Here is a 15086-nt window from a genome sequence, read left to right as displayed (position 1 = left end):
CCCCCCAGTTAATGAGCCTTGTAATCAAATAATTGGATGAATGTCTTACCTTTGGTCAAGTATTTAAATGTAAAATGTGTAATTAAAGCTGAGTGGAAGTTAAAAAAATAAAAAAGAAAGATGTTTTCCTCATTCTTTAACCACATCCTTTGTAATTTTACATGTAGGTTTGGGGTTTGTTCAGTGCCACAGTTCTTATGCAGGAACTCTGCTTTTGACTAGGTGATGTCTCTCTTTCCATCGAATTCAAAGATGCATTATTCTATTTATAGGACATTTGGACAGGAGCAAAACACAGAGCGATCAGCGACTCAGAACCCAAGGAAACATCCCTATCATTGCCAACTCAAGTGGACATGCAAAGGTAGGAATCCATAACTCTCCATTAGACCACAGATTATAGAGCTAGTATGCTTTATGGGTCTTTTAATCCTAGGTTTTTAATAAGAACTTCTAAGAATTTGAACTAGAGTCTATTCAGAAAATTTGTTATCTTATTTTGAAATAATATGTTTACATAGATGTATCTGCACTAGAGTGTGTGGTTTTCTGTCTCTGTAACACTTATATCTAGCACAGTCCCTGGCATGTAGTTCTATGTTTATGAATACTATTAAATGTAATGTAATAGATCAGATTTGACTTGACTTGTGTTGAAGATTGTGAAGGTGTTATAATGTTTATTTTATTGAAGCAAAGTATATAATTATAAAGATTATCATCCTATTTTTGTTTTATGAGTTGATATAAATATACAACTTTATTTCAAACAACATTTGGGGAGATGGCTACAATTTTTCTTATGTTTCTCCATTAGATATTCGCTTTTACTATTATTTGATTATTTTGATACCACTTATATTTCACCTTTCTGTGCCTTAATTCCACTGAATATTATCTGTGTAACCCAGTCAAGATATAAATGAAGGTAAATGAAAAATTTTAGTAGAAATGGTTTGACTAGCCAATTGATCAACTAATATCCACCCATTTGGTCATTGTACAAGTGGTACAGAAGTGTTAACATAAGAAGAATATTTATTTAAATAAAGCATATTGACCTTTTATTTAAAATCAATAAATCTTATTCATTAATGATAATTAAATATGTGTGCATGTCAAGGAAATTTAAATAAAAATTGTAGATTTCTTCCCCAACCTTCAGACAATGTGTACCCTCAGAATTTTTATTTCTGTGAAACATTTTCAAGTTCATTTAAAATGTCAAAGTATTTCAGAAAGAAAAATTAATCATTACAGATTACCCTGAATGTCCAAAGTGGCATCAGACTGCTCTGAGACTGATGAGCATTGCACTGCTTATTCTCATTGCTACGGTGATAGGACTAATTATTTGGGGTAAGTAAATTGAAAGCTATATATTCCACATTTTCTTTGGCATTTACCTTTATTTCTCTAACTTTTTCAGACTAATTTTTCACATTTGCCTAATGATTTCTTTCATCATTAATTTAATTATGTTAGTAATAAATGCCAGAGTTGATTATTTTATTAATAACTAGAGGCCAGTGCATGAAATTTGTAAATGGAGTGGGGGGCTCCCTTCAGCCCAGCCTGCACCCTCTCCAATCCGGGACATCCCTCTCACAATCCTGGACCGCTAGCTCCTAATCACTCACCTGCTTGCCTGCCTGGTCAGCCCTAACTGCCCCCTGCTGGCAGACAGGTCACCCCCAACTGCCCCCTCCCTGCCAGCCTGGTTGCTCTTAACTGTCCCCACTGCTGGCCTAGTCACCCCTTATTGTCCCCCCTGCCAGCCTGGTTGCCCCCAACTTCCCCCTCCCCCGCCAGCCTGGTCGCCCCTCATGGCCCCCCTGCTGGCTGGTCACCCCACGCAGCCTGCTGTTCAGATGTTTGGTCATCCCTCTCTAATGGCCCTGCCTGCCTGGTTGCCCCACACAGCTTGCTTGTTCAGTCATTTGGTCATCCCTCACTAAGCCCCCTGCTGTCCTGGTCATAGGCAGCCATCTTGTGAGGGCATGATGGTCAATTTGCATATCACCTATTTATTATATAGGATTATTAATTTTTCCCTATACATAGGAGGCAATAAACTAATTTATAAAATCTATTCTGCTCTTAAATTTACTTAATTGGTAAATATTGTGGGCTTGACAGTCATAAATCTATGAACTGAAGTTTTTTGGTTTTTTTCCCCCAAAAAATATGTTTTATCAATTTTTAGAGTGAGAGGAAGGGGGAGAAATAGAGAGATAGGAACATTGATCAGAGAGAAACATTATTGTTAAGCTGCTGCCTGAATATCCTGATGGGAGAGTAAGCCCAAAACCCAGGCATGTGGCTTGACTGGGAATTGAACCAGTCACCGCTTGGTTCCTGGGTTAATGCTCAACCACTAAGCCATACTAGCTAGGCTGAATTTTTATATTTTTGTAAATTACTTAGTTCTATGAAAGATGATTTAGCCCTTTAAAAAAAACTTTTGATTGTTTTTCGACCTTTTGGCTATGAGCAAGTGTAAAAAAATTTTTGACTCTACAAGTGATTTAATTTTTAAAGTTTTGACAGAATATATGAGCTGCTTGAAAATTTAAGGCCAAGTAAAATTTAATATCTGTTCCTACAAGGGTCAGTCTGGGAGCACTCAGTGCAGGTGATCAAGGAGACTGTACCACAAGGTCCCACAGGACACCTACTACATAAAGTCATCCTACCAAGACTGGAAGTCATCGCATATCTACCTAACACATAGAAACAAACACAAAGAGGCAGCTGAAATAGGAAGACAAAGAAACATGAAAGGGCAGAAGAAATCTCCAGAAAAGGAGCTAAGTGAAATGGAAGCAAGCAAATTATCAGATATAGGGTTCAAAAGAATGATTATAAGGATGTTCAATGAACTTAGTGACAACTAAAAGAAACTTTGAGAACTACAACATGAAAAAGAGCATAGAAACTATAAAAAGAACTGATCAGAAATGAAGACTACAATATCTGAAATGAGAAATACATTAGAAGGAATAAACAGTAGGTTGGATTAAGCAGAGACCTGATTCAGTGATTTGGAAGACAAGGTAGAAAAAAACACCCAATCAAAGCAATAAAAAAAATAATTAAGAAAAAATGACAATAGCTTAAGGAACATTTGTGACAACATGAGCTAAATGAACATCTGCATCATAGGGGTACCAGAAGAAGAAGAGAAATTAGCAAGGAATTGAGAACCTATTTGAAGAAATAATGACTGAAAACTTCCCTAACCTGATGAAGGAAAATGACACACAAGTCCAGGAAGTGCAGAGTTTGAAACAAGATGAATCCAAAGAGGCCCACACCAAGACACATCATAATTAAAATGGCAAAGGCTAAAGACAAAGAGAGGATTTTAAAAGCAGAAGAGAATGGCAGTTAGTTACCTATAAGAGAGCTGACATAAGGCTGTCAGCTGATTACTCAGCAGAAACAATTCAGGCCAGAGGTATTGACATAAAATATTCAAAAATCTGAAAATCGAGGACCTATAACCAAGACTACTTTAGCCAGCAAGACTATCATTTAAAAAATTGAAGGAGAAATAAAGAGCTTCCAAGGCAAGAAAAGCTTAAGAAGTTTGTTGCCATTGAACAAGCATTACAAGAAATATTAAAGTGTCTGCTAGAAGAAGAAGAAGAAGAAGAAGAAGAAGAAGAAGAAGAAGAAGAAGAAGAAGAAGAAAATAGTTAAAATAATGAAATGGCAATAAATCTGTACCTTTCAATAATCACTTTAAATGTAAATGGCTTAACTAATCATAGTGCTTAGGATAGTGGAATGAATAAGAAAACAAGATTCATACATGCTGTCTACAAGAAACACCTCGGAATAAAGGATACACACAGACTACAAATAAAGGGATGGAAAAGATATCTCATGCAAATGTAAATGAAAAAAAAAAGAGAAATAGCTAGAGTAGTAATACTTATATCTGATAAAATAGACCTTAAAACAAAGGGTACAGCAAGATACAAAGGACTCTACATAGTGATAAAGGGAGTAACCCAACTAGAAGATATAACACTTGTAAACATTTATGCAACCAACATAGGAGCTCCTAAATATATAAAGCAAATCTTGATGGACATAGAGAGATTGACAGCAATACAGTCATAGTAGGGGACTTTAACATCCTAATGACATCAATGGATAGATCTTCCAGAAAGAAAAAACAAACAAAAAACAAGGAAACAGCAGCTTTAAATGACACCTATATCAGATGTATTCAATTGATATCTTCAGAGTATTTTATGCCAAACCAGCAGAATGTACACTCTTTTCAAGTGCTCATGAAACTTTTTATGGTATAAACCATCTCCTTATACTACCTTTTTATACCATATATACCAGTGGTCAGCAAACTCATTAGTCAACAGAGCCAAATATCAACAGTACAACGACTGAAATTTGTTTTGAGAGACAAATTTTTTAAACTTAAACTATATAGGTAGGTACATTGTTATTAACTTAATTAGGGTACTCCTATGGCTTAGGAAGAGCCACACTCAAGGGGCCAAAGAGCCGCATGTGGCTCGCAACCTGCAGTTTGCCGACCATGGATATATACCATATATAATAAATTCAAAATCGATTAAAGACTTAAATGTTAGACTGGAAAACACAAAAATCCTAGAAGAAAACATAGGCAGTAAAATCTCAGACATTTCTTGTAGCAATATTTTTTCTAATATATCTCCTTGGGCAAAAGAAAGCTCTAGTGAGGGTGGGGGTGTGGGGGCATGAGAGGATTGAGCAAAAAAGAAAAAAATGAAAGAGAAATCATGGACACGGACAACAGTGGGGTGATTGTGCAGGGAGGCTGGGGAGATGGAGAGGGTGTGGAGGTGGAAGAGGGCAAAGAGGGGATAAATTGTGATGGAAAAAATTTAAAAAGTTAAAAAATGAGCAAAGGACCTAAATTAACACTTCTCCCAAGAGGAGATACAACATTTGAAAAGATGCTCAACATCACTAATCATCACCTCATACCTGTCAGAATGACTATAATCAATAAATCAATAAACAAGTGTTGGTTAGGATGTGGAGAACAAGGAACCCTCATGCACTGTTGGTGGGAGTGCAGATTGGTGCAACCACTGTCGAAAGCAGAATGGAGTTACCTAAAAAAGTTAAAAATGGAATTGCCTTATGACCCAGTGATCTCACTTCTGGGGATATATCTGAAGAAACCTGAAAAACGAATTTGAAAGAATAAATGCACCCTTATGTTCATTGCAGCATTATTTATAATAGCCAAGGGAAGCAGCCCAAGGGCCCATCAGTAGATAAGTGGATAAAAATGTGGTGGCGCATTTACATAGTAGACTACTACTTAGCCGTAAAAAAAAAAAAAAGGAAATCTTACCATTTGGGACAGCATGGATGGACCTAGATAGTATTATGATAAGTGAAACAAGCCAGTCAGGGAAGGACAAATACCATATGAGTTCACTTATCTGTGGAATATAATGAGCAAAAAACCTAACAAAATAGAAATACTCATAAATACAGAGAACAGACTGACAGCTGTCAGAAGGGAAGGAGTGGGGAGGCTAGTGATAAAGTTGAATGTATTAAGCAAAAAAAAAAAAAAGCAAACTATTCCCTCCCCCCCCCCCCATAGACAGACAACAGTATAGTGATTATCAGAGGGAAAAGGGTGTGAGGAAGTAGGAGAGGGTAAAGGGGGGATACATGGTGATGGAAGGAAACTTGACTTGGGTGGTAAACACACAATACAATCTATCTATATAAAAGCCTAAGTGACCGTTAAGACGGAACTACTGGAACGACCAGTTGCTATGATGTGCACTGACCCCCGGGGGGGGGGGGCAGATGCTTAACACAGGAGCTGCTTTGAGCCCCCAGACCCCGATCACCAATGGGGCCTGCTGGCCAACCTCCTGGTTCCTTCCCGCAGCCGGTAGACCCCGATCGCCTGATCAGGGCTGGGCCCCAGGCTGGGATGGGGAACTGGGGGTGGGTGGTAGCAGACATGGGTGGCAAGGGAAGGGGGGGGGGAGGCGGAGAGGTGGGAAACTGTACCATGGTGGTGCGTGGGCGGTGAGGGAAGGAGGAGGCAGGGAGGCAGGGAGGCAGGGAGACAGGGAACCCGATCGGCCCTGATTGCTGACCAGGTCTAGGGACCCCACTTGTGCAGGAGTTTCATGCACTGGGCCTCTAGTATACAGATAATGTGTTATAGAATTGTACCCCCTGAAATTTACATAATTTTATTAACCAATGTCACTCTAATAAATTCAATTGAAAAGATTTTTTTTTTAAGATGAGTTCTACTGAATAAGAGCTATGGATAATTATATCTGTTATTCTTTCTATTTGTTATGACTTTCTGTGTGTTAGGGGTTGGGATACACACTTTATATACATTTTCTTTTAGTTTTAAAACAAGTCTGTTTGTTAAGCATTTCCCTTTTATATATGAAAGTACTTAGAAACAGAGAGGCTTCATAATTAGTTCAAGATCACAAATAATTTTAACCTACCATAATAAACAGATGCAAATTTAAATATGTTTTAATTTTACTAAGATCATTTGTTTTATTTTTTGTTTTTACTTACTTTTTTACAAGTGGAAATCTATCTCTAAATAATCAATCTTTTGTTAAATTAGAGGGTTGAAATACTATAAACAGACTTACTTTCAACCAGAAGTTTATGCATTCACTTGTAGGCTCATTTTAATGGATAATTAAAAGCCACAGTTTTATAATTATAGAAACCTAATTAGTGTTATTCTTTTTCTTAAATTAGTATGTCACCCAAACTTACGGTCCTTCAGTGAAAATGGAACCAGAGAATGTAATACAAATTTCACAAGTAAGTGATTCTATTTCATTATATTGTAGGGAAGAAAAAACTTTCCCTCTACCCTCTAAAGTTAAAACTTGGGGGACTGTGAATTAAACTGACAAAAGGACAATTAACAGGAGAAAAATGTTTATTTATGTGCATACTGGAACTAACAAAAGAAGTGGCTAGCTCAAAATGCTTGAAGTTAAAGCCTCATATACCTAATTTAGGAGAGGAAAAGGAGGGGAAGAGATGACTTCTATGGGCCAACCTCCTTTCTTTAGGAAAGGTAAGTGTTTTTTTTTTTTTTAGAAATACAAACTGCAGGAAGTATGTGACAGTGTCTGTTAGTGCTGGTGAAATTAGTCTTTCTCTCTTCTTCATGACCATAAAACTCCCCAGAGAGTGGGCTTACTGTGGGTTTCCTCTCAGTCTTTTTCCTGAGAATAAATCACCCCAAAGACAAAATTTATGGCCCCCTCATTTCTCAGAATTTTCTGCTTTCAGTCAGGTCAGAGTAACTCAGAGGATCATCTGCTAAATCTCAAATATCTTTAGCTTAAAGTAATTCTTATACCAAAATGAAATATTTTTGTCTGGTGTATTCAGATACTGTTCAATATTTTGAAGATGGTTTTTTTTTTTTACTTCAATCTTTCCTTCCCATTCGGCTTTCTGTAAATCTGCTCAGGTTCATAGACTATGCTTACTGCTGACTTGTTTACCTTACTGTTGCTAAAACTTTTCTCAAATACCACTTTCTCCAATAGCCAACTTGCCCCTACTTCAAGTATGTAATCCCCTTGGCCACAAACCTACCACTGGCTATCTCTTTCCATTTTCCAAATTTTTAATTTATTTATTTGACTTTATATACTATGAGATTCATGCACTCGGGGTGGTTAGGGGGGGTCCCTCAGCCCGGCCTGTGCCTTCTTGCATCCAGGAGCCCCCAGGGGATGTCCAACTGATAGCTAAGGCCTGCTTCCCATGAGGAGCGGGCTTAAGCCGGCAGTTGGACATCATTAGTGCTGCTGTGGAGGTGGGAGAGGATCAGGGATTCTGGCTGAGAGGTGCTCCCCTGGAGGGAGCACACTGACCACCAGGGGGCAGCTTCTGCATTGAGCGTCTGCCCCCTTGTGGTCAGTGCATGTCATAGCGACCAGTAGTTCTGCCATTTGGTTGATTTGCATATTAGTCTTTTATTATATAGGATTAGATGTATACAAAATACTTATTTTACTGACAAGATGACAAGAAATTTGAGAAAAATTTTCTGCTCTCAAGAATCTCATGATCAATGTGTGGGATTGTAAGGATAGTTATATGGCACTGCACCTGCAGTTTGAACCAATACAGTCTTTTCTAACAGAGGTCTACAGTAGCTTCCTGAAAGAAGCATTATTTATATGATTTAATGGAAAGTAATCTAAATAGTGTATTAAATCTAGCTCACAAATACAGTAAAGGTTAGAATGTAATAGTTGCATGAAAATTTAAGATGAAATGAATTTTTCAGGATGTTGTGCATAGGAATTTAAGGAAGAAGTTCATTGTCTTTTATCATTTGAGATGATTTGGTGAAAAATGTGAGACACATTGGCCTACACTAGTTTTGTTGATAAGATTGCCCTTTACTTCCCAAGGACATTATACTAGTACTTACAGTGCTTATTTTTTTATCCATTAGATGCTACATCTATACTATAGTGATTACTGTTTTTGTACTTATTATTTGTTTTAATATGCAATTAAGATGTTTTAGGTCATTCTTTAAAATTTACAATATCAAAAGATTTAATTGTCAGGTCTTTGGCGATCACTACATCTCATGAAGAAGGGAGTTGCGAGGAGCTATCTGTTCATTCTCCAGGCTTCAGCTAGCAGGATCTTTCTATAATGCAGATCAGTGGCAAGGGCATTCCTGTTGTTAATACTCTATAATCACTTTCTGTAGTCCTTAGAATAAAGCTGAAGCACATTAACATATTCTACAATGCCCTCTGAGTCCTCACTTCCTACAATAGCAGCCTACTTTCTCACAACACAGAGCTCTCCTTTGTACTAGTCTCCAGCAAAACAAACCTCTATGAAGTAATGAGGCAGCATACTCTCTCAACTTATTCATGCTGATCAAGCCCATTTCTCTCTTTTTTAAAATAAATCTTTATTGTTGAAAGTATTACATATGTCCCTTTTTTCTCCCATTGCCCTCTGCCTTCTCCCCCTCACCCCCAAGCCTTCACTACCCATTGTCTGTGTCCTTGGGGTATGCCTATACCCATATAAGTTCATTGGTTGATCTCTTCCCCACCCTCCACCCTCCCCTGCCTTCCCTCTGACATTTGACAGTCTGATGTTTCTATGTCTCTGGGTCTATTTTTGTTCATCAGTTTATGTTGGTAATTAGATTCCACATATGAGTGAGATCATGTGATACTTATCTTTCTCTGACTGACTTATTTTGCTTAGCATAATACTCTCCAGGTTCATCCCTGCTGTTGCAAATGGTAAGAGTTCTTTCTTTTTTTACAGCTGCATAATATTCCATTGTGAAGATGTATCATAGTCTTTTAACCCTCACATCTGCTGATGGGCACTTAGGCTGTTTTCAAATCTTAGCTACTGTAAATTGTGCTGCTATCAAAAAGTACATCTCTTTTGAATATTTGTTTCTCCATTTCATCTTCTTACCTGCTGAACCCTTCTAACACACACACACACACACACACACACACACACAGTTCAGATTATACATGCTAATATAATATGATAAAAATCATGATAAAATCATGGTTGACTTTAGCTGCACTTCTTATATAATAGGGAAATTAAATGTAAAAACAAATGTTGGATATTTATAATTTTTGTTCTATAAATTGCCTATTATTCATCTTTGCCCCCTTTAAAAAAAAACATTAGGGTGCTTATTTTTTCTTATATGTGCTTATTGTAAAATAAAAGTTAACATTTTCTCACCTGTCCAGGTGGCTCAAGTTGGTTGAAGCATTGTCCTGTAAACCAAAGGTTGCAGGTTCAATTTATGTCAGTGCACATACCTAGGTTGCTGGTTCAATTCTTGGTTGGGGACATATGGGAAACAACAGATCTCTCTCTCTCTCTCTCTCTCTCTCTCTCTCTCTCTTTAAGGATAAAAGTTAGCATTTTCTCATAAGTTACAACTAACTTTTAAGTAAAATATCTACCCTAAACTATAAGTGTTTGCACAGTCTAAATACAAAGAATTATACTAAAATATATTTCCAGTCCTTATGTTAAGTTTGGATAATTAACAAATATATTCTCATTAACTATCAATGGCTATAAGAGTGATAGAATAAAATATACAGGCTCCATCCCTAATAGGGAGCGTGCAGGAAGCAGCCAATTGATGATGTCTCTCTTCGATGTTTATGTCTTTCTATCCCATTCCCTTCCTCTCTTTCTAAAATAAGTAAAAATATATTTTAAAAACAATATAAAATTTAAGTAATGTGCATGTTTATGGTTACCCTTAAGACTTTTTTTTTTTTTTAGTCTTCACAACACATCTCTTTAATAGGTCAACAAAATACTTCCTTATTGTGGTAATTCTGATATTCCTCTCCATACATGTACTTTTCTAGGCTTTTCTGGACCATTTGGACCATTTGGAGACCTTCTCTTGATGGGGGGGGGGGGGGCAATCCCAGAATTATGGCACTCAAGAATTATTTATTGACGCCAGGCTGGTGTGTCTCAGTGGTTGAGCGTCGAACCCATGAACCAAGAGGTCGCTGGTTTAATTCCTGTTCAGGGCACATGCCTGGGTTGCAGGCTAGATCCCCAGTAGTTAATTTTCAATAGTTTAATTTATTTTCTTTGTACTGTTCTGGCAGAAGCATGGACTTCTCTATTGCTGTGGTATGTGACTTTCAGGCAAGAAAAAAAAAGAGTGAAGTGAATAATTGATGCTTTGCTATAGAAGCTAAATGCTACCATCACAAAGGGCATGTCATGGTCAATGTCTGAATAAGCATGAGACCTTAAAGTTATCTATTTCTGTCAATAATTTGTTATACTGAATATCAGGAAAACTAACATTTTTCTCTAGCTTTGGTCTTCGGTGTCTCGTTGGATATTTTTCCTGGCCAATGCAGTTAAAGCCTAGCTTATTAATACACTATTTCAATGACCACTTTGTTGTTACTACTTATAAAATAAAATGCCTTGGAAAAAGGGTTGTAAAGAATCAAGATGCTTTGCTGATTCTAAACATAAACTTAGTATTAATCAGCTTAGCAATAACCCACAACCGTCGGACCAACTCATAAACTTAGTATTAATGTTTTCCTGAAATAATATGATTTCTCATATGGTCTCCCAAAGAGCTCCCATAGTCTTTAATGGTAATAACTAACTTTTCTATACAGTAGCTTATATTTTCATGGTTATCTCATTTAATATAAGAATATCAGGTAAGTTTTTATAAAAATTTGTGACTATTTTAAATATAATATGCAATATTTAAGATATAAACATTTAAATAGAATACAATCAATACTTATATACCGATTATTCAACCTAAAATAGAAAATGTTAGTTCAGTTGAAACCTGTTTGTACTCATTTCTGAGTATAGATTTATTTTAATACCTATTCCACCTTTTCCCTTTTTACAGAGATAAGTCTGGTGGCCATTGAGGCACATAGATAGTGGGGTCATGTTGAACAATTTGTTTTATGAAGTCGCTAATACAGTGTGTTATGAAATACATTCTTCTGCAGTTAAAAAGGACTCTAAAAATGACTTTATTTTTCCACAGTAGTTTTCTTGTGATGCCGTTCAAGCTCTCTGTTTTACTTTAAATTTCCCTATGCCCACCACTTATTAGTTTTATAACTTTGAGTAAGTCATTCAACCTTCAGTTTCCAAGTTTATATTTAACTTAACTTAACTTTAACCTTTAGTATCTTTATTTATAAAATGAGGAACATGGAGTTAATCATTTCATGGATTTTGTATGTTTCTTATAGAAAAAAAACATTTTATATATTCATGTACATAAAAATTCAGAGAATTACTTGATGTAGTAATAACTCAACACATAACAACTGAATATTTCTTGCATGTATCTCTTCTAAAGACTATTAATCAGTAGAGAGGACGTTTATTTCTTAAAAGTGGGAAAAATAGTTAACTTTAAGAAAACAGTTTATGCCGGGGCCGGTTTGGCTCAGTGGATAGAGCGTCGGCCTATGGACTGAAGGGTCCCAGGTTCGATTCCCGTCGGGGGCATGTGCCTTGGTTGCAGGCACATCCCCAGTGGGGAGTGTGCAGGAGGTGGCTGGTCGATGTTTCTCTCTCATCGATGTTTCTGGCTCTCTATCTCTCTCCTTTCCTCTCTGTGAAAACTCAATAAAATATACATATATATATATGTATATATATATATAAAGAAAACAGTTTATAAAATTAGTGCAAAACTGTTTTTTGATATTCACACCTTGTTCTCATACCTACTTTTTCCTATGTTTTCTTTTCAGGAAATCCTAGACTAAACTTATGCCCTAATGACTGGGTGCAGGAGAAAGGGAAATGCTATAGCTTTTTTAAAACTTTTAATTCCTGGACCGATAGCCAAAAATTCTGCTTAAGAATGAAATCACAACTCTTGATGATACAAGACAAGGCTGAACTGGTAAGAGCTAATCACTGCGAGTGAAAAAATATACTATGGGAGAGGAAAAAATAAAAAAAATGAAAACTGGGAGAAATCGGTACATTTCATAATCCAGGAATTATAGATGAATAGTTACAGCCATTTCAATTCCTGTCATATGGCAGGAACTATGGTAGACGTGTTACAAATGTTATATAACTTAGTGCTCACAGTAACTTATGACATAGGTGACGGTATTTTCCTCATTTTCATAAGAATCTGCAGAACTTGACAGTTTTTATAAACTTGTCTATTTCACTTCCTAAGTAAATTACAAAGCTAGGATATCCATGGCATCCTTCTTGGAGAGAATGGTAGGAGCTCTTTGAGGTACTCATCAAAAGCACTACAAATATTTGGCAATATCCGAATATGTTGGGTGGAAATATAGGGCTCTTGTTTCATTTGTGTGAAGTTTCACCATAAGCTTCATTTTTCTACAAGATTGCACATTGGTGGACAGAGCCATCCATGTGCAGTTCTTGCTTCTTTAAACAGACTTCTTCATTCCTCGTTTTTGCTTCATATCTTCCTTTCACCCTTTCATCAGCTGCTGTTTATATCACCATCCTCATGAGTTCCATTAAGCAGTGCATGCTTTCATTAAAGTCATGTATTTTGAATTTCTTCCTACACTGATTTCCTTGCCTACATATGTAGAAAACATCTTTAACTTTCTTAAGATTTTCCTGATTAGGGAGATAAATATCAAGACCTTTTACAGATGGAAAGAAGTAGAAGAGACAGTTTTACTAGGTGTAACTCACTTAATTTCCTCTGTATCCCTTTTCACAGGATTTCATACAAAATAGTATACAAGATGGAATCTACTTTTGGATTGGATTGAACATTACATATCCACAAAAGACATGGACCTGGCTGGATGGCACCCCATTAAATCCACAGTTGTGAGTGTTTGACATTTGAATATCATTGGGATATATAAAAGCTCAGCAGCCAATCCCTACTGGGGGCTTTCAGAAACTCTAGATAGACAACTGGTTCTTATACTGGTAGGTTGCAGAATTTGATATTTGTTAATGTGTGGGTGTAGGAAGTTTTCCTTAGAGAAATGAAGGCTTCTAAGCTAATTTATTTTCATATTTGCATTTTCTTTTAGTTTATCTATAACACTAGAGGTATAAATAGAAATTGTATTCAATATAAAATTGTCTAAATTTAAATTCTTATGAAATGTTTCTCAAAAGGTATAGAATAATCCTCATTTTTACTAAAAGGATTCTAATAATTAAAAATTCTAAGGAATAAGATATTAGACTTCAATAATCAAATGGCATTTGGAAACCAGTCTTTCTTATTCACATCTTTACTCCACATAGTATTTCTATTTACAAATGACCATTTTGGGTTAAAAAGCTATTTGGAGCAATTTATTCATTAGATAAGTCTTTGTTTACTGTGTATTTCTTGTCTGAATATTACAATGCCTTAGACCTCCAGCTTGGAGAATAGTACATTCTTTTCTAAGAAGAGAGAAAACACACAAAATACACACAATTGTGCTTTCAGCAGAGTGAGAACAATGTGCCTTTTCCTCTACAGATGTGAAGTCAAGAGCAAGGATGAAGACAATGCCTGTGCTGTGATAACAAAGAAGGGTGTTTTTTCTGAAACATGTCAAACTCATAGTTACCATATTTTTCAAAACGTGATTTCTTCAGACGATGACCTCTAAATTGATTACAGGTATGCGTTCCAATAAAAAATGTCCACAGATATTCTTTATTTATTCAATTTTGTAAAAACACTTTGTTTCTACAAAAAATTTTTTTGTGATATTGATGATACTGGTGTCAGTTTGTGTCATTATAAATACAGGCAATCAGCCTCAACTGAGTTCTTGGTTCTACCTGGTCACTCAAACTGTATTTCCATAGTCATCTCCCATTCATGAGAGTGGCTGTTTCAGACAGAAATTATTCTTTTATCTCCTCAATGATTCTCTCCCTTCACCTCTTAGTCACCATTAACAGAGGAGTTTATTCTTTTGCTCATTTTTTTTTAAAGAGAAGACATTAGACGATATATTCCTGAACTTTCTCCCATTGAGTCTACGTATTTGTCTGCATCTTAATACTTTTTCCTCTTCTCCTGTCTCCATTAAAATAGTATTCTCTTTCTGTCTAAATAAAATCTACAAGTCTACAGTCAAAATTACATCCCTTTTAATTTTTTCAAGAAAATCCCTTTGTTGATTACCTCCTCTCTAATCTCTTGTTCTTGTTTCCTTTTCTATCAGCAACTACAAGAAAACTTGCCTCAACCACATGTGGTTTCTTGCCGGGGTCCAACCCCAGCAGGTCCAGGGGTTCCCAAAGGCGTAGACGGAGTCAGCGAAGAAGGAAGGACACGGAGACAGTGTTCAGTTGATCAGCAGCCTAGCCAGGACCTCCAGCCAGGATCTCCAGCCAAGTTCTGGTCTGGATCTCCAGAGAGGTTCTGCTGTTTATTGTCTTGTTACATCCGTATTTATACCAGTTGATTTTAATCCTGTCAATTTCTATTACAAAGGTTAGTGCGTTTCTTATCTCCATTC

The 15086-nt window shown here is 36.4% G+C and overlaps 1 protein-coding gene across 1 annotated transcript; it reads left to right on the top strand.

Annotated features, from left to right (window-relative positions):
- Positions 1 to 225: 225 nt before the first annotated feature.
- LOC308514889 (killer cell lectin-like receptor subfamily F member 2) lies at positions 226 to 14225 on the top strand (the record flags this gene model as incomplete). The annotated part of the gene is made up of 6 exons (XM_081085224.1): positions 226 to 364; positions 1261 to 1359; positions 6790 to 6855; positions 12354 to 12508; positions 13325 to 13437; positions 14093 to 14225. The coding sequence occupies 6 exons, from the start codon at positions 226 to 228 to the stop codon at positions 14223 to 14225; spliced, it is 705 nt and encodes a 234-aa protein (XP_080941350.1).
- Positions 14226 to 15086: the final 861 nt, after the last annotated feature.

The sequence above is a fragment of the Myotis nattereri genome (genome assembly GCF_964212035.1).
Source record: "Myotis nattereri genome assembly, chromosome: 2".
In the NCBI taxonomy this organism is placed as follows: domain Eukaryota; kingdom Metazoa; phylum Chordata; class Mammalia; order Chiroptera; family Vespertilionidae; genus Myotis; species Myotis nattereri.
Note: the sequence above shows the minus strand (reverse complement) of the source record. Positions and strands in the feature narration are given on the sequence as shown.